This window comes from Oncorhynchus mykiss, chromosome 18 (genome assembly GCF_013265735.2).
Source record: "Oncorhynchus mykiss isolate Arlee chromosome 18, USDA_OmykA_1.1, whole genome shotgun sequence".
NCBI lineage: Eukaryota > Metazoa > Chordata > Actinopteri > Salmoniformes > Salmonidae > Oncorhynchus > Oncorhynchus mykiss.
The window spans coordinates 34,091,527-34,118,021 of NC_048582.1; the positions used below are offsets into that span (position 1 = coordinate 34,091,527).

General features: G+C 43.1%; 1 protein-coding gene across 1 annotated transcript; it reads left to right on the forward strand.

The window, feature by feature from the left end:
• Window positions 1-720: 720 nt before the first annotated feature.
• On the forward strand, window positions 721-24,756 carry ints8 (integrator complex subunit 8). The gene is made up of 27 exons (XM_021571707.2): window positions 721-867; window positions 2,369-2,504; window positions 2,658-2,832; window positions 2,983-3,123; window positions 3,246-3,317; window positions 3,427-3,478; window positions 3,576-3,758; window positions 8,263-8,370; window positions 8,555-8,707; window positions 13,150-13,250; window positions 13,473-13,614; window positions 13,776-13,846; window positions 14,043-14,218; window positions 18,349-18,479; window positions 18,603-18,713; window positions 19,000-19,204; window positions 20,500-20,621; window positions 20,868-21,052; window positions 21,238-21,331; window positions 21,418-21,479; window positions 21,617-21,735; window positions 23,627-23,730; window positions 23,878-23,928; window positions 24,031-24,104; window positions 24,202-24,266; window positions 24,354-24,397; window positions 24,566-24,756. Exons 2-27 carry the CDS (start codon window positions 2,375-2,377, stop codon window positions 24,680-24,682), a joined length of 2,988 nt encoding a protein of 995 aa, XP_021427382.1. The 5' UTR covers window positions 721-867; window positions 2,369-2,374; the 3' UTR covers window positions 24,683-24,756.
• The last annotated feature ends 1,739 nt before the right edge of the window (window positions 24,757-26,495 follow it).

Sequence of the window (26,495 nt, forward strand, 5' to 3'; positions counted from 1 at the left end):
GCCCCCGTGCACTAAGCGAGGTTCATACAAAAATGGTTTGTAGAGAGCTGTGTGGAAGATCTTGACTGGCCTGCACAGAGCCCTGACTGCAACCTCATCGAAAATCTTTGGGATGAATTGGAACATAATTGCCCAACATAAGTGCCCGACCTCACTATTGCGCTTGTGGCTGAATAGAAACAAATCCCCTCAACAATGTTCCAACATCTAGTGGGAAGCTCTCCAAGAAGAGTGGAGGCTGTTATAGCAGAAAGGGGGGACCAACTCCATATTAATGCCCATGATTTTGGAATGAGATGTTTGACGAGTAGGTGTCCACATACTTTTGGTAATGTAGTGTATGATGAACCCACAGATGGAGGAATTACATTTTCAGTCATATGGACCACAGCATTATGTAAATCTGTATCAGTGGTCCACCACTGGAGGTATTGGACTAGACTTGTCAAACAAATGTCAGACTATTCATCAGTCTGCCTGGAAATTGTTTTTGGTTGTAGTAATTTGAATTGAAGAAAATATGTTACTGGCATAATAAAGTTAATCCAAACTGTCCATGGAGTTATGTAATAGCTTGTTATATATTTCCATATTTTTTTAAACTAACAAATAGGTAGATGAACAGGAAGATTAGGCAAACATCTACAATTTGTGAAGACTGCCAGATAAAGTACAAATGCAAGTGCACGATGCGCAAAAAGGGTGCAGGATAACCACGTTCATGATTGGAGCGGATCCGGATATGACGTCAGAAATGTTTATTGAGCAAATCAAATCATTAGAAACATCTTGGAGTAAGCTAGCTAACGTTAGTTGTCAAAACATTAAACCTTTCTGAATATTTTTAGAATTGCAAACTCAAAAAAGGTAAACTCATGCATTTACATTTGCCAGCTTGATAATATTAGGGAGACCCACCTAGCTAGTATCAACCGCTAGCTGCTAACATTAGTTTAGATAGCTAGCCAGCTAACTTTTGTTTGCTTGATTGTGAACCTCATCAGATGTTTTTCTCTTTAGCTTAGTTTCTTTAGGATTTTGATATTTGTATTACTTAAGTTAGACTGGTTTTGGATGTACTGTTTCATATCCATTGGAAATGTGGTTACTTAGCTGCTAGTTCGCGTTTTGGAGAAGTGAGCTTGCAGAGTTGGTAGCTCTGGGTCCAGTGTTTCCACTAGATAGCACAGCCACAATCAATTTGGCTATATCGTAAATATTTCAGAAAACAAACATTTGTTTTTAATTTGAGGTTGGGTGTAAGGTTATATTGTCGTTGGGTTTAAAATCTGATTTTAAGAAGATAAATTGTAGATATAGGCGGGGTTTATGACTCTGTGGCTGTGTTAAGTATCTGGTCCAGGGTGTAGTGAACGAACGTGTCAGAGCTACAGGATTCAGGTTGCTAAACTTTCGAATTCCCTGCACTTCCGAAGTCCCGGTTGGGATCAAAAGGGAACTACTATTTCTGGCAAACCAGTGAATTTATTTTAAATTGGGATCAATTCCATTATAATTTAGGAGATTAGGTCATTTAAATTCAATATGAAATTGCATTTTTTTTGTTGCTTATTGAAGATTTATTTCAGTGCTTTGTGGTGAAATTTCTAACAAGCATTGTTAGCTTCTTAAAAATGTAAATGTAAGCATCATGTAACCTTGCTCTCCAGAAACCAAGGAAGCATTCTATCTTATCCCTAGGGTTCTCAGATGTAAGTATTGCCCACCGCTGGGACCACGGGGACTACAATCCAGACACTCTCTGTTTTAACATTTAGAAATGTTAGACTCTCTTGCGATATGGTTTTGAAAACATAAATCCCCTACTTTCACATCATGTAAAAATAATTTCACAAATGCGAAACATGCAGTTACTGTACACTGTTGGAACCGGTTTAACAGTTGCAGCTGACAGTATATTTTTTTTAGTTACAACACTTTTCTGGCATCCTTCCATTACACAGGTTTTCGGAGCCCGCTAGATAATGAGTACAGGTGGTCGATCGCCTCTGTCTTCCGTGAACAAGCATTGTAACGTGGAAATATGGCCGTGTGGGAACCCTAACCTAATCGGCAGGGTAGCCTAGTGGTTAGAGCGCTGGACTAGTAACCGGAAGGTTGCGAGTTCAAACCCCCGAGCTGACAAGGTACAAATCTGTCGTTCTGCCCCTGAACAGGCAGTTAACCCACTGTTCCCAGGCCGTCATTGAAAATAAGAATTTGTTCTTAACTGACTTGCCTGGTTAAATAAAGGTAAAATAAAAAAAATAAAATAAAGATCCTCCCCCCTTGATGGAAGATGCCTTCGTGAATATTATTGCCATCTATGAATAGCCTAAGTGTAACCAAGACTGTGTAACACTGACAGGTGGAGATGAGTGCAGAGGCGGCAGACCGTGTGGCTGTGAGCGGCAGCCGGCCGAGCACTCCTCCTCAGACCTCCTGGTTCGAGTTTCTCCTGGATGAGATGCTGCTGGAGAACCACCTCCAGAAGTCCCATCCAGGTCTGCTGAGCGAAAGACAGAGAATCCTCTCTGAATATTGGTCCTGATCTGATTGGCATAACCATATTGGTAGCAGTGATTGAACTTAGTTCAACTCAAACTCGACTGGTTTGTTTGATTGAAAACGTGTATATATATGTTTCCTTCCTTCAGATCCTGTTCCAGTGCAGCTTGTCATCCAGTTCCTTGAACAAGCGGCCAAGCCCTCTGTGAATGAGCAGAACCAAGTCCAGCCTCCTGCAGACAACCGCAGGAACCGCACTCTGAAGCTGTTGGCTCTTAAAGTAGCAGCACACTTGAAGTGGGATCTAGATGTATTGGAGAAAGGGTGAGTGTGATGTAGAAACGTTTGCAGTGACTCTTTTTATTTGAGAATTTGTTGTTATTCCATTACCCTGAAAAGCTAGAATAGTAGTGTGGTTTTTGTTTGTTTTTATGTACGTGTTTCATTGAATTGACACATCCTTTTTCTCTCCAGCTTGACTATTCCTGTGTTGAACATGCTGCTGAATGAGCTACTGTGTGTGAGTAAGGTTCCACCTGGAGTGAAACATGTTGACCTGGATCTGTCCACCTTGCCTCCCACCACTGCCATGGCTGTCATCATCTACAACCGCTGGTGAGAATGGGCACTGGGGAGAACTTTCTGCAGAGGAGGATTGATTGTACTGTATAATAGACCACCAGCTTGACATAATTCTGTCAGTTCTAATAATTGTATCCGTATTTTGTCTCTCAAAGGGCCATACGAACCATTGTGTTAAGTAGTTTTCCAGAAAAACAGACAAAACCCGGGCCTCATCAGATGAACATGTAGGTTATTTGGTTCTCCTTCTGCTTTCAGAACTAAATTGGTATTGCTGTAGGTATGACAGGATTTTTATCAGTACAGCATTACATTCCTTTTCCATGTTGTCTATAGGTTGAATGTTGTGCAGCAGGAGAAAGAGTTGACTGAAAATATCCTGAGCGTGGTGAGTCTGGTATTTTCCTCAGGACATATTAGACAACGGAACACCATTTTAAAACATGAGGGATTACATGGTGCTGTGTCACTGTCTCCTATTGCAGCTGAAAGAGCAGGCAGCGGACTCTATCATGGTGTTGGAGGGATCTCTTGGTCTGAAGAAGGACTTCTACATCCACACCCTGAGGACTCTGGACCTGCTGGCTGCTGACCCCAGTACTGCTAACGGAGAAACGGAGTCCTCCACAGCAGGCCTTAGGATCAGTGCTGATGAGCTGCACTGTCAGGTGGGTAGACTCACAGAGACTATTAAATTACCATATTATATACAGTACCAGCCTAAAGGGTTTTTCTTTATTTTTACTATTTTCTACATTGTAGCATAATAGTGAAGACATCAGAACTATGAAAAAACACACATGGAATCATGTAGTAACCAAAAAAGTGTTAAACAAATCAAAATAGATTTTATATTTGAGATTCTTCAAGGCCTTGATGACAGCTTTGCACACTCTTGGCATTCTCTCAACCAGCTTCACCTGGAATGCTTTTCCAACAGTCTTGAAGGAGTTCCTACATATGCTGAGCACTTGTTGGCTGCTTTTCCTCCACCCTGCGGTCCAACTCATCCCAAACCATCTCATTTGGGTCAGTTCTCCATCACTCTCCCTTTTGGTTGAATAGCCCTTACATAGCCTGGAGGCGTTGGGTAATTTTCCTGTTGAAAAACAAATGATAGTCGCAAACTAGATGGGATAGTGTATCGCTACAGAATGCTGTGGTAGCCATGCTGGTTAAGTGTGCCTTTTAATTCTAAATAAATCACAGACAGTGTCACCAGCAAAGCACCATCACACTTCCTCCTCCATGCTTCACGGTGGGAACCACACATGCAGAGATCATCCATTCACCTACTCTGCGTCGCACAAATACACAGCAGTTGGAACCAAAATCTCAACTTTGGACTTATCAGACCAATGGACAGATTTCCACCAGTCTGATGTCCATTTATCCTGTTTTTTTTGGCCCAAACAAGTCTCTTCTTGTTATTGGTGTCCTTTAGTAGTGGTTTCTTTGCAGCAATTTGACCATGAAGGCCTGATTCACGCAGTCTCCTCTGAACAGTTGATCTTGACATGTGTCTGTTTTTTTGGGCTGTAATCTCTGAGGTTGGTAACTCTAATGAACTCTGCAGCAGAGGTAACTCTGGGTCTTCCTTTCCTGTGGCGGTCCTGATGAGAGACCGTTTGATCAAAGCCCTTGATGGTTTTTGCGAATGCACTTGAGGAAACCTCTTGACATTTTCCTGATTGACTGACCTTCATGTCTTTCACTGTCATTTCTCTTTGCTTATTTGAGCTGTACATAAAATGGATCTTCTGTATACCTTGTCACAACACAACTAATTGGCTCAAACGCATGAAGAAGGAAATAAATTCCACACATTAACTTTTAACAAGGCACACCTGTTAATTGAAATGCAATTGTATTAGTCACATGCGCCGAATACAACAGAGCGATTCTTATTTACGAGCCCCTATCCAACAATGCAGTTACAAAAAATACGGATAAGAAATAAAATTAACAAGTAATTAAAGACCAGCAGTAAAAATAACTAGCGAGACTATTTACAGGGGGGTACCGGTGTAGAGGCACCAGTTAGTTGAGGTATTATGTATATGTAGGTAGAGTTATTAAAGTGACTATGCATAGATGGTAAAAACAGAGTAGCAGCATTGTAAAATTAGGGGAGGGGGGGTGCAAATTGTCTGGGTAGCGATTTGATTAGATGTTCAGGAGTCTTATGGCTTAGAAGGGGTAGAAGTTGTTTAGAAGCCTCAAATACTAGGTCCATGACAAGGGTGGCTGGAGTGTTTGACCATTTTTAGGGCCTTCCTCTGACACCGCTTGGAATAGAGGTCCTGGATGGCAGGAAGCTTGGCCCCAGTGATGTACTGGGCTGTTCGCACTACCCTCTGTAGTGCCTTGCGATCAGAGGCCGAGCAGTTGCCATACTAGGCAGTGATGCAACCAGGTTTCTCTCAATGGTGCAGCTGTAGAACCTTTTTAGGACCCATGCCAAATCTTTTCAGTCTCCTGGAATATGTTTTGTTGTGACCTCTTCACGACTGTCTTGATGTGCTTGGACCATGTTAGTTTTTTGATGTGGACGCCAAGGAACTTGAAGCTCTCAACCTGCTCCACTGCAGCCCCGTCGATGAGAATGGGAGTGTGCTCGGTCCTCTTTTTCTGTTCTCCACAGTCATCTCCTTTGTCTTGATCACGTTGAGGGGGTGGTTGTTGTTCTGGCACCACATGGCCAGGTCTTTGACCTTCTCCCTATAGGCTGTCTTAATGATGGTGTTGGAGTCGTGCCTGGCCGTGCAGTCATGCGTGAACAGGGAGTACAGGAGGGGACTGAGCATGCACCCCTGAGGTGCCCCTGTTTTGAGGATCAGCATGGCGGATGTGTTGTTACCTTACCACCCTGGGGGTGGCTGGTCCGGAAGTCCAGGATCCAGTTGCAGAGGGAGATGTTTAGTCCCAAGGTCCTTAGCTTTGAGGGCACTATGGTGTTGAACGCTGAGCTGTAGTTCATGAATAGCATTCTCACATAGGTGTTCCTTTTGTCCAGGTGGGAAAGGGCAGTGTGGAGTGCAATATGGATTGCATCATCTGCAGATCTGTTGGTGCGGTATGCAAATTGGAGTGGGTCTAGGGTTTCCGGGATAATGGTGTTGATTTGAGCCATGGCTAGCCTTTCTAAGCACTTCATGGCTACAGACGTGAGTGCTACAGGTTGGTAGTCATGTAGGCAGGTTACCTTAGTGTTCTTGGGCACAGGCACTATGGTGGTCTGCTTAAAACATATTTGTATTACAGACTCGGACAAGTTAAAAATGTCAGTGAACACATTTGCCAGTTGGTCAGCGCATGCTCGCAGTTCACGTCCTGGTAATCCGTCTGGCCCAACGGCCTTGTGAATGTTGACCTGTTTAAAGGTCTTACTCGCATCAGCTGCGGAGAGCGTGATCACAATCTACCTGAACAACTTGTGCTCTTATGCATGTTTCAGTGTTATTTGTCTTGAAGCGAGCATAGAAGTTGTTTAGCTCGTCTGGTAGGCTTGTGTTACTGGGCAGCTGTCAGCTGTGCTTCCCTTTTGTAGTCTAATGGTTTGCAAGCCCTGCCACATCAGACTAGCGTCAGAGACAGTATGCTACGATTCGATCTTAGTCCTGTGTTGATGCTTTGCCTGTTTGGTTCGTTGGAGGGCATATTGGGATTTCTTTTAAGCTTCCGGGTTAGGGTCCTGCTCCTTGAAAGCGGCAGCTTTAGCTCAGTGCGGATGTTGCCTGTAATCCATGGCTTCTGGTTGGGTTATGTACATGCGGTCACTGTAGTTCACATACGGACACATCTCTGTGTGCGGAGTAAAGGTGGTCCAGTAGGAGCGTCACCTCTGGGTGAGCGTTTTCCTGTTTGCTTATGGCAGAATACAGCTCATTCAATGCTGTCTTAGTGCCAACCTCAGTCTGTGGTGGTATGTAAACAGCTCTGAAAAATACAGATGAAAACTCTCTAGGTAGATAGTGTGGTATACAGCTTATCATGATATACTCAACCTCAGGCGAGCAATAACTCGAGACTTCCTTAGATATCATGCACCAGCTGTTATTTACAAGAATATGTAGTCTGCCGCCCCTTACCAGACACCGCTGTTCTATCCTGCCAGTACAGGGTATAACCAACCAGCTGTATTTTGAGCGTCGTCGTTCAGCCACAACTCCATGAAGCATAAGATATTAGTTTTAAATGTCCCGTTGGTAGTTTAATCTTCCGCGTAGGTCATCGATTTTATTCTCCAAAGATTGCACGTTTGCTAGCAGAATGGAAGTAAGTGAAGGTTTATTAGATCGCCTACGAATTCTCAGAAGGCAGTCCGCCCTCTGGCCCCTTTTTCTCCACCTCCTCTTCACCCAAATCAATCGAATCTGTGCTGTTTCCCAAGAAAGCGATATGTCAGACTCGTTAAAGGAAAGAAAGGATTCTGCCAGTCTGTGATGAGTAATCGCGGTCATGATTTCTAGAAGTTATTTTCGGTCATAAGAGACGATAGCGGCAACATTATGTTCAAAATAAGTTACGAACAATGCAAACGAACAAAACAAACACAATTGGTTGGGGACACGTACAACGTCAGCCTTCTCCAGCTCCATTGCATTCCAGGTGACTACCTCATGAAGCTGGTTGAGAGAATGCCAAGAGTGTGCAGAGCTGTCATCAAGGCAAAGTGTGGCTACTTTAAAGAATCTCAAGTATAATATATTTTGATTTTTAATACTTTTTTGGTTACTACATGATTCCATATGTTATTTCATAGTTTCGATGTCTTCACTGTTATTCTACAATGTAGAAAATAGTAAAAATAAAGAAAAACCCTGGAATGAGTAGGTGTCCAAACTTTTGACTGGTACTGTATATAATTATTGTTTAATATATGTCCTATTGAAGTTCTATATGGGTAGACTACTTATGGGGTAGCCGAGTGGTTAGACCGTTGGACTAGTAACCGGAAGGTTGCAAGTTCAAATCCCCGAGCTGACAAGGTACAAATCTGTCCTGCCCCTGAACAGGCAGTTAACCCACTGTTCCTAGGCCGTCATTGAAAATAAGAATTTGTTCTTAACTAACTTGCCTAGTAAAATAAAAATAGAAGATGCAGTATGGCCAGAGAGAACGGCTCACAGAGCTCAAGCTCTTGGTAAAAAAACGTATTGTGTTCTACAGGTGCATTATGATTTGGGAGGTATTTTCTTTCAACAAGGCTGCTCAGACCAACTGGCATATGAGAAGGCTAGAGAGCATTTTCAACAAACACGAGAGTTGCTGTTGAAGGTACAGTATTACCAGTATTAAGTAGCCACAGACGTTGATATATTTTGCTTTGGTAGTTTCATGGTCTCTAGCACTAAAATATATTCAAACATATCATACATTTGGTCTGACTTTGATTCAATTTGATATGAGTTTTTGTGTTAATGATGTTCACCATTGTAGCTCTGCTGTTCTTGTATTGCAGTTCGACTTGACGCTTCACGTTCACCTGGATGAGAAGCGTCTTGCTGGGTACTGGAACGCCTGCAGGGCCCTGACTGGAGCCTTGGACCCCAGTGACACCCAGCTAAACCCCTACGGACAGATCAACAGCCTCATCAGAACTCACAACTACCAGGTCAGTCAGCCTGAGAACATAACAACAACAAAAAAGCAACAGGAAAAAAAACAAGTTAGCACCAATGTAGACTATGCCCAGCTGATGATGGTATAAAAATGTTCTCCTGCGGTTTAGGCATTATTTAAGGAACTGAAAGCCACACAAACACAATCAGTAATTTTGTGAACAATTACTTATTTGTTTTTCTTGCATGTCCGAAACAATTTCAGTTTCACAATATTAATATGTACAGTTCATTGGGGGGAAACAGTCACAAACTAAACACCATACAAATTAAAAAGGACAAAACAAAATAGATTAAAGACTAATAGTTTTCAGTATTTCCAAATTAAAACGGTCTGTTAAAATGTCATTCTCAAAGCCTACCAACCCAGAGCCACATAGCATAGCATTGTCATTAATAGTAAGAGGCATAACAATACGGACCTTAAGTGTCTCCCCCAGATACCCCCACCTTCATATTAAGTTTCCTCTTAACTATAACATACTTTGTTTTCCCATGGGGCACAAGAGTAGGCTATTATTGACTAACCTGTACCACAGCACATTGACTCGGTAACTGTATCCCCTGTACATAACCTCGTTATTGTTATTTTATTTACCTTTAGTTTATTTAGTAAATATTTTCTTAACTGCATTGATGGTTAAGGGCTTGTAAGTAAGCATTTCACGGTAATGTCTACACCTGTTGTATTCGGCGCAAATATGAACACATTTTTTTAAAGTTCTCACAAAATTTGTTCTGAAATCTATTGATATCAGCGGGAAGTAGGAAGGCAAAAATCATTTATTTTTTTTTTCTAACGTCGTAAGTACTCTACACTTAATTCTCTTGATAGGGGTGTTTGAAAAAACGTTACACAGAATATTGTTTAGACCCTTCACAGAACAGCGCAAACTGGCTCTAACCAGAATAGAAAGAGTAGGAGGTCCTGGTGCACAACTGAGCAAGAGGACAAGTACATTCTAATGTCTAGTTTGAGAAACAGACGCCTCACAACTCCTCAACTCTCCACTGTTGATGTTGAGATTGGTGTTTTGCGGGTACTATTTAATGAAGCTGCCAGTTGAGGACTTGTGAGGTGTCTGTTTTTCAAACTAGACACTCTAATGTACTTGTCCTCTTGCTCAGTTGTGCACTGGGGCCTCCCACTCCTCTTTCTATTCTGGTTAGGGCCAGTTTGCGCTGTTCTGTGAAGGGAGTTGTACACAGCGTTGTACGAGATCTTCAGTTTCTTGGCAATTTCTCGTATGGAATAGCCTTTATTTCTCAGAACAAGAATAGACTGACGAGTTTCAGAAGAAAGGTCTTTGTTTGTGGCCATTTGAGCCTGTAATCGAACCCACAAATGCTGATGCTCCAGATACTCAACTAGTCTAAAGAAGGCCAGTTTTATTGCTTCTTTAATCAGGACTACAGTTTTCAGCTGTGCTAACATAATTGCAAAAGGGTTTTCTAATGCTCAATTAGCCTTTTAAAATGATAAACTTGGATTAGCTAACACAACGTGCCATTGGAACACAGGAGTGATGGTTGCTGATAATGGGTCTCTGTACGCCTATGTAGATATTCCATAAAAAATAATCTGTTTCCACATACAATAGTAATTTACAACATTAACAATGTCAACATCAAATTGATCATAAATACAGTGTAATGTGCTTTTCTTTCAAAAACAGGACATTTCTAAGTGACCCCAAACTTTTGAACGGTAGTGTACATACTCTATAGTGTTTAAAATAAACATAACCAACAGAAAAAACTAAATAGAAAAGATCGCCAGCTGGTAGACCTGAGTTGGGAGTCCCTTTGATACTGACACAATATGGGGACGCCAAGCAAGCCTTATATTTAAAATAAAAAGCTTATTGTGTTCTTCTGTATCAAGAGAAACACACAGTGCATTTGGAAATTATTCAGACACTAGGAGTTAAAGTATGTCACAATTTAAAATGTTTTTCATACACTACCGGTGAAAAGTTTTACAACACCTACTCATTCAAGGGTTTTTCTTTATTTTTACTATTTTCTACATTGTAGAGTAGTATTGAAGACATCAAAACTATGAAATAATACATGGAATCATGTAGTAACCCAAAAAGTGTTAAACAAATCAAATGTATATTTTTGATGACCGCTTTGCACAATCTTGGCATTCTCTCAACCAGCTTCATGAGGTAGTCAACTGGAAGGCATTTAAATTAACAGGTGTTCCTTGTTAATTTGTGGAATTTATTTCCTTAATGCGTTTGCGATTTTCATGAATAGTTAACGTTGCGTTATGGTAATGAGCTTGAGGCTATAGTTACGCTCCCGGATACGGGATTGCTCATCGCAACAGGTTAATGCGTTTGAGCCTATCAGTTGTGTTGTGACAAGGTGGGGGTGGTATACAGAAGATAGCCCTATTTGTTAAAAGACCAAGTCCATATTATGGCAAGAACAGCTCAAAGAATAAAAGAGAAACGACAATCCATTACTTTAAGACATGAAGGTCAGTCAATATGGAACATTTTGAAGAACTTTGAAAGTTTCTACAAGTGCAGTTGCAAAAACCATCAAGCGCTATGATGAAACTGGCTCTCATGAGGGCCGCCACAAGAAAGGAAGACCCAGAGTTACCTCTGCTGCAGAGGATAAGTTAATTAGGAGTTACCAGTCTCAGAAATTGCAGCCCGAATAAATGTTTCACTGAGTTCAAGTAACAGACACATCTAAACATCAACTGTTCAGAGGAGACTGTGTGAATTAGGACTTCATGGTCGAATTGCTGCAACGAAACCACTAAAAAACACCAATAAGAAGAAGAGACTTGGTTGGGCCAAGAAACACGAGCAATGGACATTAGACCAAGAAGGAGCGTGACGGAGTGCTACATCAGATGACCTGGCCTCCAACCTCAACCAAATTGAGATGGTTTGGGATGAGTCGGACCGCAGAGTGAATAAAAAGCAGCTAACAAGTGCTCAGCATATGTGGGAATTCCTTCAAGACTGTGGGAAAGCATTCCAGGTGCAGCTGGTTTTAGTATTTTATTAGGATCCCCATTAGCTGTTGAAAAAGCAGCAGCTACTCTTCCTGGGGTCCACACAAAACATGAAACATAATACAGAACATCAATACACAAGAACAGCTCATGGACAGAACTATATAAAAAAAAAATAAAGGCACAAGTATATCAATGCATACACACAAAGTATCTAGGTCAAATAGGGGAGAGAATGCAAAGCTGTCAAGGCAAAAGGTGGCTATTTTGAAGAATCTCAAATATAAAATATATTGTCATTTGTTTTAGCACTTTTGGTTACTACATGATTCAATGTGTTATTTCATAGTTTTGATGTTTTCACTATTATTCTACATTGTAGAAAATAGTAAAAATAAAGAAACCCTTGAACGAGCAGGTGTTCTAAATCTTTTGACCGGTAGTATATATCTATCTAATCTATAGAAGGGAACCATGGGAGTGATAAGCAGGACTCGTGATTATTACAGTTTCCTGTTTTCTATTGCTCGTTCATGTGCAATGAGGACAGTCAATGCTTTCTGAAGGCTATATGCAGGACTTTCTGAGCCTCATCAGGAGTGTCGAATAGGAGCTGTCGATTTGTTGTGGGACACTTTAAGCTTAGCAGGATACAGTAGACAGTGTGGTTTAGCTCTTTCTCAGGCTTTGCATGAGTGACCCAGCTGCTTTGTATGCATCCATGAAGGCCTTTTTGTAGGTATAGGGGAGCATCCTGAAGATCAATGTTCTCGGTTGGTTGTCACTGCCTGGTTTTAGTTCAGCGTCGATGCGATGTGCACGCTCCAGGGCAATCACCCCACGGGATGACAGTCTGGGGAGCCACAGGCGTAAGGATGAGCTGCATGAATAATCTTCCATCTCGGCTAAATGATTCGTAATCCCATAGGCGTTATCTGCGTAGGTTCTGATTTCATCAGTGTTGTGTTTACATTGTATTGTCTGTGTGGGGTGATTTTGTTGTGACAGCCTAGTTTACCTTTGTGTTTTTCAGTCTGAAGTTGGATGAATTTCATCTGGAATAATTCCATGTCTGTAAAGATGGCATTGACTGTGACACTAGTAAATATATCAGTGCGTATTTTAGATCACCACGCTGTCCCGAAATAAGGAAGAGTTAAACTGGCTCATCCATGCCGGGAAGGTGTGTGTCTGTAACCCCAAATACAGAAAGTGTTTAGTGGGGAACGTCTTCTGCAAGCGACATCCTCTTCTTGATTTGAAGACTTGGTAGTCAGGTCCAACATATAGTGTTTTCTCTTGTTTCAGTGTTCATCCTTGTTCGTGATTAGTTAAGAGATGGTCAAAAGTACGATAGAAATTGCATTTTAAACGTTTGCACCAGCATGAGCAAAACTCCTATGACACCATTTTGCTCAGTAACCGGAAGTAATTGAAGGCTCTTTTCCTCAGGCTCTTGTAGAGGCTTTCATCAAAGACAACGTGTCCCTCAGCTTGCCCAACCACCTCAGACAGTCTGTCCTGAGGGAGTTTTTGCACAAAGTCCAGCAAGGGTGAGAACACTTGGTGGCTAAAGCATTCAACCCAGAATAAAAATGGTATCTTTGACATGTACTATACACAACTTCACTGTCTTAGGCGTAAATATTTTTCGGAGAACCAAATGTATTAAAATGAGGCACATCAGTCTTGTTAGCATGCAAGCAATCCCAGCTTTAAGACGTTTAAATGCTTGCCGGTGTTATGTTAATGCTCTGTTTACATGATGTACACAGGGAGAGGGGCCTGGACGAAGTGTGTCACAAGCTTTGCGTGTGCAACGCTGTTCGAGACGCCCTGCAAGGGGAGGTCCTCAGTGTGCGTTTTCACCAGCTGCTCCACAAGCCAAGGAAACATGTGGTGGACTTTATGCTAGAGGTAGAACTATAAACTCATAGCCTGATTAAACCACAATAAATGCTGTGCTCACCATTGTTTCAGTCTGGTTTAACCATGCTAACAAACTCACTCTTCTCAATGAAAACTTAATTCCTATCTATAAACACTAATCTACATTCAAACTGTGTTTCCTCTTACAGGTATGCACAAGGTCATTAGACAAGGACCGTTCATCAGAGACATCCAAGAGGAAGATGGTTATTTTTCTAAAGTGCGTAGAATTGAGTTGATTAACTTAGATTTGAGGCATTTTGTAAGCTTGTAATAACTGCAGATCTAATGTGTTGGTGTAGCTTGTTGATGGTGAGCAGTATGCCGAATGCTGATACCTGTCCGGACATTTGATGCTTCCACATCATAGACATGTATTAATATCTTTATACATCATTGCCGCCACTCCCATACAGAACCCTGTGTGAGAGCTTGGCAGAGCCCCACCTGGTGTTCGTGGTGACCGCCCACAAGCTGTTCACGGAGCTGCTGAAGGAGGAGGATAGGAAGATCCTGGTGGAGCAGATGAGGAAGAGGTCAGCCACGGTCAACCTCTGTGCCAAGCCTCTGCCCTCCTTCTATGATATCCCAGGTATGCTGCTAAACTCAGCAAAAAAAAATGTCCTCTCACTGTCAACTGTGTTTATTTTCAGCAAACTTAACATGTGTAAATATTTGTATGAAAATAACAGGATTCAACAACTGAGACATAAACTGAACAAGTTCCACAGACGTGACTAAATGAAATTGAATGTGTCCCTGAATAAAAGGGGGGGTTCAAAATCAGAAGTAACAGTCAGTATCTGGTGTGGCCACCAGCTGCATTATTTACTGCAGTGCATCTCCTCATGGACTGCACCAGATTTGCCAGTTCTTGCTGTGAGATGTTACCCCACTCTTCCACCAAGGCACCTGCAAGTTCCCAGACATTTCTGTGGGGAATGGCCTAGCCCTCACCTTCCGATCCAACAGGTCCCAGACATGTTCAGTGGGATTGAGATCCGGGCTCTTCGCTGGCCATGGCAGAACACTGACATTCCTGTCTTGTAGGAAATCACGCACAGAATGAGTAGTATGGCTGGTGGCATTGTCATGCTGGAGGGTCATGTCAGGATGAGCCTGCAGGAAGGGTACCACATGAGGATGTCTTCCCTGTAATGCACAGCGTTGAGATTGCCTGCAATGACAACAAGCTCAGTCCGATGATGCTGTGACACACCGCCCCAGACACAGACCCTTCACAGACCCTCCACCTCCAAATCGATTCCGCTCCCAAGTGCAGGCCTTGGTGTAGTGCTCATTCCTTCGACGATAAACTCGAATCCGACCGTCACCCCTGGTGAGACAAAACTGCAACTTTTCACTGAAGAGCACTTTTTGCCAGTTCTGTCTGGTCCAGCGACGGTGGGTTTGTGCCCATAGGCGACGTTGTTGCCGGTGATATCTGGTGAGGACCTGCCTTACAACAGGCCTACAAGCCCTGGATCAGCTGTCCGTCCTGTCTCCCTGTAGCCCTGTCTTAAGCGTCTCACATTACGGACATTGCAATTTATTGCCCTGGCCACATCTTGCAGTCTTCATGCCTCCTTACAGCATACCTATGGCACGGTCACCAGATGAGCAGGCACCCTGGGCATCTTTCTTTTGGTGTTTTTCAGTCAGTAGAAAGGCATTTAAGAATGTGAAATGTCAGAATAAGAGTAGAGTGATTTTATTTCAGCTTTTATTTCTTTCATCACATTCCCAGTGGGTCAGAAGTTTACAGACACAATTAATATTTGGTAGCATTGCCTTTAAATGGTTTAACTTGGGTCAAATGTTTCGGGTAGCCTTCCACAAGCTTCCCGCAATAGGCTGGGTGAATTTTGGTCCATTCCTCCTGACAGAGCTGGTGTAACTGAGTCAGGTTTGTAAGCCTCCTTGCTCGCACATGCTTTTTCAGTTCTGCCCACAAATTGTCTACAGGATTGATGGTCACTCCAATACCTTGACTTTGTTGTTCTTAAGCCATTTTGCCACAACTTTGGAAGTATGCTTGGGGTCATTGTCCATTTGTGACCAAGCTTTAACTTCCTGACTGATGTCTTGAGATGTTGCTTCAATATATCCACGTAATTTTCCTGCCTCATGATGCCATTTATTTTGTGAAGTGCACCAGTCCCTCCTACAGCAAAGCACCCCCACCACATGATGCTGCCACCCCCGTGCTTCAATGTTGGGATGGTGTTCTTCGGCTTGCAAGCCTCCCCCTTATTCCTCCAAACATAACAATGGTCATTATGGCCAAACAGTTCTATTTTTGTTTCATCAGACCAGAGGACATTTCCCCCAAAAGTACCATCTTGTGCAGTTGCAAAACGTAGTCAGGCTTTTTATATGGTGGTTTTGGAGTGGTGGCTTCTTCCTTGCTGAGCGGCCTTTCAGGTTATGTCGATATAGGACTCGTTTTACTGTGGATATAGATACTTTTGTACCTGTTTCCTCCAGCATCTTCACAAGGTCCTTTACTGTTGTTCTGGGATTGATCTGCACTTTTCACACAAGTACGTTCATCTCTAGGAGACAAAATGCATCTCCTTCCTGAGAGGTTTTTATTTCACCTTTTATTTAACCAGGTAGGCTAGTTGAGAACAAGTTCTAATTTACAACTGCGACCTGGCCAAGATTAAGCATAGCAGTGTGAACCGACAGCAACACAGTTACACATGGAGTAAACAATAAACAAGTCAATAACACAGAAGAGAAAAGAAGAAAAAAAGTTAAGTCTATATACATTGTGTGCGAAAGGCATGAGGAGGTAGGCGAATAATTACAATTTAGCAGATTAACACGAGTGATAAATGATCAGATGGTCATGTGCAGGTAGCGTATACTGGTGCAAAAGAGCAGAAAAGTAAATCAATAAAAACAGTATGGGGATGAGGTAGGTATATTGGGAGGGCTATTTACCGATGGGACTATGTACAGCTGCAGCGATCGGTTAGCTGCTCAGATAGCAGATGTTTAAAGTTGGTGAGGGAGATAAAAGTCTACAACTTCAACGATTTTTGCAATTCGTTCCAGTCACAGGCAGCAGAGAACTGGAAGGAAAGGCGGCCAAATGAGGTGTTGGCTTTAGGGATGATCAGTGAGATACACCTGCTGGAGCGAGTGCTACGGGTGGATGTTGCCAACGTGACCAGTGAACTGAGATAAGGCGGAGCTTTACCTAGCATGGACTTGTAGATGACCTGGAGCCAGGTCAGAGCATACAGGTCGCAGTGGTGGGTGGTATAAGGTGCTTTAGTAACAAAGCGGATGGCACTGTGATAAACTGCATCCAGTTTGCTGAGTAGAGTATTGGAAGCCATTTTGTAGATGACATCGCCGAAGTCGAGGATCGGTAGGATAGTCAGTTTTAACTAGGATAAGTTTGGCGGCGTGAGTGAAGGAGGCTTTCTTGCGAAATAGAAAGCTGATTCTAGATTTGATTTTGGATTGGAGATGTTTGATATTAGTCTGGAAGGAGAGTTTAGTCTAGCCAGACATCTAGGTACTTATAGATGTCCACATATTCTAGGTTGGAACCATCCAGGGTGGTGATGCTAGTCGGGTGTGCGGGTGCAGGCATCGAACGGTTGAAAAGCATGCATTTGGTTTTACTGGCGTTTAAGAGCAGTTGGAGGCCACGGAAGGAGTGTTGTATGGCATTGAAGCTCGTTTGGAGGTTAGATAGCACAGTGTCCAAGGAAGGGCCAGAAGTATACAGAATGGTGTCGTCTGCGTAGAGGTGGATCAGGGAATCGCCCGCAGCAAGAGCAACATCATTGATATATATACAGAGAAAAGAGTCGGCCCGAGAATTGAACCCTGTGGCACCCCCATAAAGACTGCCAGAGGACCGGACAACATGCCGTATGACGGATGCTTGGTCCCATGGTGTTTATACTTGCGTACTATTGTTTGTACAGATGAACCAGAGTTGTGGAGATCTAAAACAAAAACAAAAACAAATCTGAGGTCTTGGCTGATTTCTTTTGATCTTCCCATGATATCAAGCAAGGTAGGCCTTGAAATGCATCCACAGGTTCACCTCTAATTGACTCATGGTGTCAATTAGCCTAGCAGAAGCTTCTAAAGCCATGACATAATGTTCTGGAATTTTCAAAGCTGTTTAAAGGCACAGTCAACTTAGTGTATAACTTCTGACCCACTGGAATTATGATTTAAGTGAATGCACAAAGTAGATGTTCTAACCGACTTGCCAAACTATAGTTTCTTAACAAGAAATGTGTGGAGTGGTTGAAAAATCAGTTTTAATGACTCCAACCTAAGTGTTTGAACTTCCATCTGTATCTTTGAAAGACAGGGTACTGATGAAGGGACGTTTCTTTTTTTGTGGCGTTTACATTAGCACTGCTGTTTGGCTAAACACAGGCTCCACACATCACTTCGGCAAGTATTCAGAGCTCTGTATGGCAGGGGTGGAGGAGTAGGGGCCAGTATGTGGGTTCTTCAAGTATTCAGAGCTCTGGAGGAGTAGGGGCCAGTATGTGGGTTATTCAGTGATTTAGTAGATTATATTTATCATACTTCTTGCCTGTCTTGCATTGAAAGTTTGCCCTCTTGTTAATCTAAAGCTCCCATCAAGGAGTGATGCAGTCTTCTTTCCCATGTATTATGTTATGGATGTGCATTTCACTCTGATCCTGTGCCTGTCCTTCTGTCCCTGTTGCTCCCCAGCTGCGGCCAGTGTCAACATTGGACAGCTGGAGCAGCAGCTCATCCTCTGCCTGGACGCCCGCCGCATCCGGCAGATCCTAATTGAGCTGCACAGCATGGCCGAACGACCCTTCTGGCGGGTTAACAACAAGGTCAGGGTTCAAAGGTCACCACAGTTGGACACAGACTGCTTCTACAGCACCTATTATTTTGAATGTTAGCAGGGATTTTGTTAGAATAATACTTACCTGAAACTTTATTCCTTGTCCCTACAGTGGGAAGTTCCTCCAGATTACATCAATGTGATACTCAACATCAAAGACAACCTGACCAAGGATCTGGTGTACATCCTCATGGCCAAAGGGCTTCACTGCATCACTGTAAAGGTCTATCCCTTTCAAATTCTCCATAAAATCATGAGAATTATGGAATATGAAGTTCATGGGTCAACACAATGTTACTGTTGGTTGATAGATGGGATGTATTCCTTGTCAACAAACCTTGATTTTGTAATACTTGTAGGTCCCATTTCCCAGACAAAGATTAGGCCTAACCCTGGACTAAGAAATGCTTTCTCCTTTTTAGTCCAGGAATAGGCTTAATCTGTCTGGGGAAGCCAGCCCATAAAGAACTTGGGTTGATCTCATATTTGTAATGTTGTTGGTATCCCAGGACTTTGCCCACACGCGGCAGCTCTTCTCAGCCTGTCTGGAGCTGGTGACTGAGTTCTCTCCTAAGCTAAGGCAGGTGATGCTAAACGAGATGCTGCTTCTGGAGGTGCGGGCCCATGAGACTGGGGTGGCTGAGGGTAGCAATGTCAGACCCCCACCCGACCTGGTCAGCAGGGTGCGAGGCTACCTGGAGATGAGGATACATGGTAGGTGAATGGAGAAACAATCACTTTACTCATGAAATGTTCAAGGCATAAATAAGGAAGCACATGGAATTGAAAGTTTGATTTCAGGCCTCGGGTCCCTCAGCATTTTGCCATATCAGTGTCCTATAATGTACAGTTGTGGCAACATATATTGGCACCCTTGCACTTTTTAAAAATAATTCCCTATTTCTTCTGAAATAAATTGAAATAATTTCAACATTGTAGAACCAATTTTTTAAAATAAACTTCAGTTTAGAATTTTAATTTAAAAATAAAGACAAATGGCATTGGTAGAATATTTGGCACCAAAGAGAGAGTTCTTGGGCACACAGTTTGACTGTTCACAAATGCTTCCTGTAGCCATCAATGAGCTCTTTCCAGAAAACTGCTCTAATTCTTCAATGTTTGAGGAGGTGCCCTCCACCAATTGCTGTTTTCAGCTCTCACCATGGGTTATGGATGTGATTCATCCTTAGCTGGCCACTCCAGGACAGTCCAATGTTTGTTCTTGAACCATTCCAGGGTGCATTTGATGTGTGTTGGGTTGTTGTCCTGCTGGAATACCTTCAACAGAGACACAGGTTTGGGATCCTGGGTTGACCATTGCACTCCAAAACATTTGTTATAATCTGCTGATTTCATGTTGTCTTGCACACATTCTAGTCTTCAAGCAGGACAACGACCCCCAAACACACGCCTGCAGGCTGACTTCGGTCGTCAGTTGAACGGTGTTTCCTCCAACACATCTGTGCAGCTGGCTTCCGGGTTAAGCGAGCGGGTTTTAAGAAGCGCGGTTTGGCGGGTCATGTTTCGGAGGACGCATGACTCGACCTTCGCCTCTCCCGAGCCCATTGGAGTTGCAGCGATGAGACAAGATCGTAATCACGAAATTGGGGAGAAAAGGGACATTTAAAGAAATTAAATATAAAATGGCTATCTCAAAACAGCAGTCGATGTAGGGCACCCCTCAAACATTGAAGAATTAGAGTAGTTTGCTTCTAAAAGAGGGCCAAGTTGCCAGTAGAAAGGAGCAGCAATCTCATTGATGGTTACAAGAAGCGTTTGTCTGCAGTTACCTTGGCCAAAGGCTGTGTGACCAATCTCTGGGGTGCCAATGATTTTGCCCATGCCCATTCTAAACTAAAGTTTACAGAAACAAAATTGCTTCTGCAATGTTGAAAATTTGACACATTTGTATTTTTCTCAAGTAATTAAGAAAAGGGTGCCAATATATTTGGCCACAACTCTATGTATGCCTATGGTCCTATGGTCCTGTGTGTTTCTTGCCATTCCAGATCTCCCTCTGCGCCAGATAGTAGGGGAGGAGTGTGTGGCCTTCATGTTGAACTGGAGGGAGAATGAATACCTGACACTGCAGGTTCCCCAGCAGCTGGTCATGAACAACCCCTACATCAAGGTACAGTCCTCTCAAAGACTGCACGACACCTCACTATCTATCTGAAGAGGATATAAGATGTGTTTATCATCAGTGTTCTGTGACTGAACCGTATCATAAATACATTTGTGACACACAAAACTACCACACTGGTTATTGCTTTGTGATATTGAGAAGTATTCAATGTTACTTGTGTGCCAATTGTGGTCTGTTGATGGACTCAAATCCTTTGCTCTACACCTGTGGCACACCTTTTGACCCCAATAGCTGGGTCAGCTCCTGGCCTCCACCTGTAAGGAGCTCCCGGGTCCTAAAGAGAGCCGGCGTACAGCCAAAGAGTTGTGGGAGGTGGTAGTCCAGATCTGCAGTGTGTCGAACCAGCACAAGAGAAACAGCGACGGACGTGTTAGCCTCATCAAACAGAGAGAGTCCAGTATGGGCATCCTGCAAAGGTAAACAGGCTGGTAGTGATAGTTAGTCAATGACCAAATAAACATGATTACACTCAGGTTAACTACTGTTTTAGAACTACAGGTTTCTTCACCTGGCTTAGTCCTCATCAGTTTATACTAAAAATTGAGGCAGATATCAATGTGCTAAGTCACCTTCTTGCTGACGTTTCCCATATTATTTTTAGGAGCCGATTCATCACATTCATCAAGAAGCTTCGGGAACCACTGGTGCTGACCACCCTTATCTCACTTTTCGTGAGGTTTCATAGCATAGTGCGGGTAGGTTTGGCCACATTCCGCACACTGGTGCAGGCTATAACGAAACATGTTCTCTCATGGTTGAACAAATTTGCATCTCTCTACAGGATGATATTGTCAATGAAGTGACAGCAGAATACCTTGCCATTTGGCCATCAACCCTGGCAAAGTATGAACACCTGTTTGGTTCTATATGGCTACAGAATATGGTCCTATTTTCCATTGAGTTCCATTTGAGTTTCTAAAAGATAGTCTTGTCACTGTATGAGTTTATATTTACTGTGGTGGATAATGTTTGTCTTCTAGCATGCAGGCTGTGGATGTGGAGGCGGTGGCTGTGACGGTTAAAGAGCTTGTGACCTACGCCCTTACACTGAACCCCAACAACCAGTCCTGGCTCATCACGCAGGCCGACATCTACTTTGGTAAGCAGCACTCAAATGGTGGTAGAGAACCTTACCAGGGGGTGTATGTATCAAGTGTCTGAGTAGTACTGATCTGGAATCGGATCCCATTTTGTTCATGGATTGTGTATGTGCTATTCAGAGGGGGAATGGGCAGACAAAAGATTTGCCTTTGAACAGGGTATGGTAGTAGGTGCCAGAACTGCAACGCTGCTGGGTTTCACGCTCAACAGTTTCCCATGTGTATCCACAAATGTCCACCACCCTGTGGGAAGCATTGGAGTCATGGGCCAGCATCCCTGTGGAACGCTTTCGACACCTTGTAGAGTCAATGCCCAGACGAATTGAGGCTGTTCTGAGGGCAAAAAGGTTGGAGCGGGGTGCAACTCAATAGTAGGAAAACGTTAATGTTTTGTACACTATATATATACAATGCATTTGGAAAATATTCAGACACCTTGACTTTTCACATTTTGCTACGTTACAGCCATAATCTAAAATTGAGAGAAAAATAATCTAATCAATCTGCACACAATACCCCATAATGACAAAGCGAAAACAGGTATTTAGACAAATATAAATACTTTATTTACATAAGTATTGAGACCCTCTGCTATGAGACTCGAAATTGAGCTCAGGTGCATCCATTGATCATACTTGAGAAATTTCTATAACTTGATTGGAGTCCACCTGTGGTAAATTCAATTGATTAGACATGGTTTGGAAAGGCACACACCTGTCTATATAAGGTCCCACAGTTGACAGTGCAAGTCAGAGCAAAAGACCGGAGGATTGTGTTGAGTCACAGATCTGGGGAAGGGTACCAAAGCATTTCTGCAGCATTGAAGGTCCCCAAGAACACAGTGGCCATCAAGACTCTTCCTAGAGCTGGCCGCCCAGCCAAACTGAGTAATCTGGGGAGAAGGGCCTCGGTCAGGGAGGTGACCAAGAACCCGATGGTCACTCAGACAGAGCTCCTCTGTGGCGATGGGAGAACCTTCCAGAAGGACAACCATCTCTGCAGCATTCCACCAATCAGGCCTTTTATGGTAGAGTGGCCAGATGGAAGCAGCTCCCTTGGAGTTTGCCAAAAGGCACCTAAAGGACTCTCAGACGATGAGAAACAAGATTCTCTGGTCTGATGAAACCAAGATGGGCCTGAATGCTAAGTGTTACATCTGGAGAAAACCTGGGACCATCCCTACGGTGAAGCATTGTGGTGGCAGCATCATGCTGTGGGGATGTTTTTCAGCGGAAGGGAGACAAGTCAGGATCGAGTGGAAAAATAAACAGAGTAAAGTACAGAGCGATCCTTGATGAAAACCTGCTCCAGAGCACTCAGGACCTCAGACTGGGGCGAAGGTTCACCTTCCGACAGGACAATGACCCTAAGCACACAGCCAAGACAACGCAGGAGTGGCTTCAGGACAAGTCTCTGAATGTCCTTGATTGGCCCAGCCAGAGCCCAGACTTTAACCCAATCAAACATCTCTAGAGACACCTGAAAATAGCTGTGCAGCAATGCTCCCCATCCAACCTGACAGTGCTTGAGAGGATCTGCAGAGAAAGATGGGATCAACTCCCCAAATACAGCTGTGCCAAGATTGTAGCGTCATACCCAAGAGGACTCAAGGTTGTAATCGCTGACAAAGGTGCTTCTACAAAGTACTGAGTAAAGGGTCTGAATACTTATGAAATATTTCAGTAGCTGTGTTATAAATTAGCAAAACCTTAAAACCATTTTTTATTGTGCCATTATGGGGAATTTTAGAATAAGGCTGTAACGTAACAAAATGTGGAAAAAGTCAAGGGGTCTGAAATACTTTCCGAATGCACTGTATAGATCCTAGAACAAGTTTAGTGGGTAGCTAGTTGTCACAGTCAAGTAATGTCCTCTATTTTGTCTCCCCAGTGACCAACCAGTATTCTGCAGCATTGCATTTCTACCTCCAGGCTGGGGCAGTGTGCTCTGACTTCTTTACCAAGGCTGTGGCTCCTGATGTCTACACTGACCAGGTAGAGAAACCGTCTGGTGTTTTCAAGTGGAACTCATAGGGCTCTGGTCAAAAGTAGTGCACCATTTGGCACGCAGACTTGGTGTTTTCTTGTTTAAACACCCAAGAGCACTGGATTATTTGTGACGCTGATCGTTTTTCTTTGCAGGTCCTAAAGAGAATGATCAAGTGTTGTTCGATGCTGAACTGTCACACACAGGTCCGACTTCTTTCCAGAAAGTGTATAATGGTTCTTATTGAGATTTGAACTTTGTAAATGTTACATGTTTGAAGGCTATGATCATGTTGTCTTGCTGATTAGGTTGCAGTTCTGTGCCAGTTTCTAAGGGAGGTGGACTACATGACAGCATTCAAAGCTCTTCAAGAACAGAACAGGTATGACAATTTATTGGGAGGGAGGGCCTTGTACACCCAGGCGATGAGATGGAGGGATGGCCCTGTGACTAATATAGGCCTATTTGTTCCATCTTAGTCACGATGCCATGGATTCCTTCTATGACTACATCTGGGACGTCACCATCCTTGAATATCTCACACGTATCCTTTAATCTTTAATTATTTACTTAGGCATTATTAGCAGGCAAGTTAAAACAATGTTTACCCCTTGACTGTGCATGCGTGTAGACATCCACCATAAAAGGGGTGAGAGCGAGAAGAGACAAATTGCTGTAAGTAGAATCTATTTCCATTGAATACCTTAATTCGCTACGGCTCGTCTCCGTCAACAGCCATGTGTCTTTTGGAGAGCCTGGAAAAAGCCCAATCGACAAAACCTTAGGGGTGGTTTCCCGTACAGATTAAGCTTACTCCTGGACTAAAACAGGCTCTCTCCTCAGATCAAGGCGATTGGACAGACTGAGCTGAATGCCAGTAACCCCGAGGAAGTTCTGCAGCTGGCTGCACAGAAGAGAAAGAAGAAATTCCTGCAAGCTATGGCCAAACTGTACTTTTAGATAAAACCGGGCCACCAAACATGTGGGAGACTTTTTTTCAAATAAATAGGTATCAGTTCATCATTTGTACTCAATTACCTGTAAGCAGTTTTATTCCCTGTGTTCAGAGATGGTAATCCCATGGCTTAACAAACAGCACCACTTTAATAAGTTACATTAGCCTTTCAGAAGTATTCAAGTTCACAGATTTTACCTCTGCTCCCATATACAAGAAAATACTCAGTGGGCCAGTTAAGTACACCACCCCGTTCACACAAATGGTTCACTCTGTGGCTTTTTATAAGGCAGGCAGGCACAGGCATTCAGTTATTGTTCAATTGAATATTAGTGGGCAAAATAAGTGACCTGGGCATGGTATGATCGTTGGTTCCAGTATCTCAGAAACAGCCACCCTCATGTGCTTTTCACGCACGACAGTGGCTAGGGTTTACAGAGAACGGTGTGACAAACGAAAAAATCCAGTTTGCGCCAGTCCTGTGCTCGATGACAGGTCAGGTCGATTTGGCACTAGATGGGTGTACCTAATAAACTGGCCAATGAGTACATGTAGTTAGTGCCATACTCTGCAATTGATTTAAAGGAATAGAATCTTCCAGAAATACAATTCAGAAAACTCATAACTTCACATTAATGTTCTGGTATATTAATCAGTGTATTTAAAAATCAAAAAAGTTAAAGATCAATTTAAGCACAAGTACCACCGGCCAATAAACCCATAATATGTTGAGGTAACTTGTCCCCATTACTGAATCGTATGACGGTCCTCATTCAAACCATAACATTAAAATAAATACAAATTGACCATATGAAATACTGACTCCTATGCAAAAATGTTCATTAAACGAGCTGGACATCCAGCTCAGACAAAAACAGCCAGGTCTGGACCCCTTGGTGCAAAGCAGACTGGTCATTCCTTTGGTCCCTAATAATCAACCACGAACCATGTCCTGTATTTGCCTATTAGAATGACAGAGCCAGCTCTTTGCTGTTATCTTCCAAGCGTTAGTTTAGAGTTTCAGACCATTGTCTCTCCAGGCTTCTCTGTGCTGTTGGGGGGAGTCAGGAATTGGTGCTCCAACTCCCTCCTTCTGGCATCCTCCTGAAAAGAAAAAGATACGAAGTGGTTGGCCAAAACTTAATCCCAATTCACCCATTGAGAATCCTTCCTTGGCCTCCCGGGTTAGCGTCGTCCGGGTTAGGGAGGGATTGGTCGGTAGGGATCTCCTTGTCTCATTAGTGCTGTTACGAATCCCTTTTGGCCCGACAGTCTAGGAGAGATGGTAACGAGACCCGTAACATAACTCATGCAATTTATAATAGTGACAAAGTAAAAGTGAGAACGAAATAACCACGACAACTGAAATCTACCGTCAAACTCAGGGTTCATTAATAAACACACGGTAATGGGGGGGGGGGGGGGGGGGGGGGGGGCAGGAAAAGGACCCAAGGAAATAAACAATAAGCATCCAAAACACCCCTAAGCTAGCTAGCTATTGTAACAACAGCTAACTAACCAAAAATACAAGTCTGCCCAGTTCTAACTAGTGTTTTTAACAAAGTTTACCTACGGGTAGTGTATGCCCATGGGCGACTTGTCTTGTTTCCCCCTTTTCCCACCAGCAAACAAACACCATAACCAAAAACAACAGGTTAGGACAAAGTGATATGGAGGTGCTCAAACAAAAGATACCTCAATACTTAAAGCGCGATAGAGACATAGTAGGAGAAGGTGAAACAGAGCGATCTACAGACAAATGGCATTTTACAGAGCGATTGAGCTCTAGAGCAAACAACTGACAGGGTTTTTAAACCA